Source organism: Crocuta crocuta, unplaced genomic scaffold, assembly GCF_008692635.1.
Source record: "Crocuta crocuta isolate KB4526 unplaced genomic scaffold, BGI_CrCroc_1.0 scaffold367, whole genome shotgun sequence".
Classification (NCBI taxonomy): Eukaryota; Metazoa; Chordata; class Mammalia; order Carnivora; family Hyaenidae; genus Crocuta; species Crocuta crocuta.
Genome location: NW_027527936.1, coordinates 5,302,431 through 5,305,546, shown reverse-complemented (window position 1 = coordinate 5,305,546; position 3,116 = coordinate 5,302,431). Strand labels below are relative to the sequence as shown.

The window sequence follows — 3,116 nt, the reverse complement described above, 5'->3', positions numbered from 1 at the left end:
CGGGCCGGCCTCCCTCCTCATGCAAAGGTTTTTTTTTTTTGGCGCCAAATCTCTGAGTTCTTTTCCCGGTTTATTTGGAGACCCTACTGAAAACGCGAGCCAGGAGTGCGGGGACAGTAGGAGTTTAAACACAGATCAGCAGGCTGTGGCCCGCCTCCTCGCCGATAGCCCCGGGCCGGGGGAGGAAGGAGAGGGGCAGGCGATGGAGCAGCCGCCACTGCCCCCGGCAAGATGGCGGCCGCAAAAAGCGGGGCAGGGGGCGCCAGCCGACTAGTGTTACCGCTAATGCTCGAGGTTCTCTCCAAAAGATAGGTTTCCACAGTGCCGGCCTCCCCAAACTGCGAAGGTTGCTCACTAGGAAGCAAGTCTCCCTCTCACGGGTCTGTCCCTCCGGTGGAGCCCCCTTCCACCACCCCCTCCCCGTGGACTGGCCAGTGCCTCAAGCTCTCTACAGTCCCGCTTACTTGTCGGCGGAAACCAGCTCCGCGGCGATGGCGGCAGTGGCTGTGGACTCTGCGGCCATCGTTCCCCTGAGGTGGACCAGCGGGCAGAACAGTCTGTGAGGAAAACAGAGGGAATTGGGAACACCAGAAACCTATTCAGGGACAGAAAATGGCAGATTGGAGACCCCGCGCGGCTGGGTCCCTTTTTATACCAGAGCCCTTCGCCCCGCCCTTCCACTTCCGGATCCTCCCCCTCGAGTTTAAAGGGCCAGGACTGCCCCAGTCCAGTCCAAGGACACACCCGCCCCCGCCGTCTTTTTCCGTGAGGTACCTTCCCTCCCTTGCCTGCTTTCTCCCCAAAAAGTAACTTCCTGCTTCTCTAGCAAGTCGCGCAAAAAGAACTGAAATCTTGGTACTATAACTCCTGACTGGGCGTCGGCCAGCGGCTTCCACAGAAGGGAAAGCTGGTGCTGCTCTGCATGTTTAGAGCGAGTAGCCTAGGGTCCCTTTCCGGCCCTGAGACCCAGGGAGGTGAACGAAGCTTTGTGTCCGTCCTCTCAGTCCTAACGGATGGATACGAAAGAACCGAGCACGGGTACAGCCGCAACGGCTAGAACTGATTTCGGTAAGAGACTCGTGGCTCAGCCTCAGCAACAATGACGCAAGAAAATGCTATCCTAGGATTGGCTACCACTGAAACTACCGCGCTTGATTTAAAGTCAGTGCTGCGGCTTCTGCGACTGGCTCCTCCCTCTGGGCCCGCCCCCCTTCACCTGGACCAATCCGCTGACGCTATCCCCTTATCCCTAGCCAGACTCCAAATCTGGCTAGTTGAAGGCTCTCAGGTCTTCTCCACTGAGAGCTACCATTTGGAGTTTGCTGAGTACGTACGAGAGTACTGTGCCTAGACAGTTTTAAAGCTGTTAGCCGTTTTTATTCAGTCTTAACAACGCTACTGGTGAGGTCGAGATTATCAGCCCCATTTGGCAGAAATAGAAACCAAGGTTCAGGGGGGTGCCTAGGTGGCACAGTTGGTTAAGTGTCAGACTCTTCATTTCGGTTCTGGTCGTGATCTCAGGATTGGGGAGTTCAAGCCCGCATCCGGCTCTGACGCTGACTGTGCGGAGCCTCCTTGGGATTCTCTCTCTCTGCTCCTCCCCACTGCCCCCCCCCCAAGTAAATAAACTTAAAAAAAAAAAAAAGAAAGAAAGGGAAAAGCTGTGCGACTTGTTCAGAAAGTTGCAAGACAAGTCGGTTATGGGAAGCAGTGTACTTCCATTTCCGCAACTGGCAGTGGAAGATAACTGGCAGGCTGCAGTTGTTGCACTTTCTCACACCTGGAGCATCATCCATTGCCTTCCACCAGGCCTTCCCTACAGTGATCAGAACAGGGATTTTATTTCTGTCCAGGTTGGGGCACACTGGGAAAGATTCCTGCAAAGGATTATTCCTCCAGTCTGTAAAAGGTCAGGCAAGTTGAAATCTTAGGGGCATAGAACTGGACCTGTAAATGCAATTCCTGTGGCAAACAGAAGTGAGATCCCCGTTATTAGCTGGGTGACTTGAGGTAAGTCATGTAATCTTTTAAGATTGTATCTAAAATGAGGACAATATTTGTATCCACCCCTTTAGGATATTGTGAAGATAAGTTAATATTTGTTTCAGTAATCAACACTGTAACTGGCTTATGCTAAACACTCTAAATGGCTACCACTGTCTGATAACATGGTAACTGGAGGGTTGGATTGGAGAAGGGGAGATCTCTTCAGAGTCTTTACAGCATTGCAACCCGGACTAGGGTCTGAGAAACCCATCTAGATCTCATCATCTGTTAAACTAACATTCACAGAGCAATCATGCTTGCAAGGCTTTACTAGGTCCTACAGACAAAAGATATGCTCTCTGACTTTGAGGAACTCAGTTGTATAAAAAATAGATTTCATTTTTTTTAATTTTTTTTTTTTAATTTCTGAGAAACAGAGACAGCATGAGCAGGAGAAGGTCAGAAAGGGAGACACAGAATCTGAAACAGGCCCCAGGCTCTGAGCTAGCTGCCCGACATGGAGTTCAAACCCACGAACTAAGAGATCGTGACCTGAGCTGAAGTCAGACGCTTAACCGACTGAGCCACCCAGGTGCCCCTAAAATAAATTTTAAATCCATCCACTTCTGTCAGTCTCTACTACCAACACTCTGATCCAAGCCTAGCCAACATCATCTCTTGCCTGTACTACTATATAGCCTCTAATCGCTGCATAATCCTCTCCAGGAAAATCTTTTTAAAATATAAATAAGATCAGGTCACTCTCCTTGAATAGCTTTCCATTGCTCTTAGAAGAAATTTTGAGCTCCTTATTATGGCCTACAAGGTCCTACATGATTCAACTCCAATCCACCTCTCCAAATTCATCTCCTATTACTCCCCTTCCTTATCGTCCTCCTACTATGTTGATCTTCTTGATGTTCCTCAGAATGCCCAAGCCCTTTCTCATATCCAGGGGCCTTTGCATTTGCTACCTGATGGCCTAGAAAGCTCTTCTCCCAATACTTGGAATAACTAGTTCTATTCATCCTTGAGGCCTCATCTTAAATGTTACTTCCCCAAAGAGGTCTTCCCAGTCCATTCCATCAAAATTAGCTTCCTTTTATTTATTTCTTCCATTGTGCTCATCA

At 49.6% G+C, this 3,116-nt stretch overlaps 1 protein-coding gene across 4 annotated transcripts in view; it reads right to left on the bottom strand.

Annotated features, from left to right (window-relative positions):
• NASP (nuclear autoantigenic sperm protein) overlaps positions 1 to 1,027 on the bottom strand; it is a 42,613-nt gene extending 41,586 nt beyond the window's left edge. For 2 of the 4 annotated variants that reach the window (XM_077752118.1, XM_077752119.1), the window contains exon 1: positions 465 to 608. In XM_077752118.1, the coding sequence (XP_077608244.1) occupies positions 465 to 523 (59 nt within the window). In that variant the 5' untranslated portion in view covers positions 524 to 608. Of the gene's footprint in view, positions 1 to 464; positions 609 to 774 lie in introns of those variants that run through there. The other 2 variants (XM_077752117.1, XM_077752116.1) reach the window with 2 other exon arrangements.
• Between the last annotated feature and the right edge of the window lie 2,089 nt (positions 1,028 to 3,116).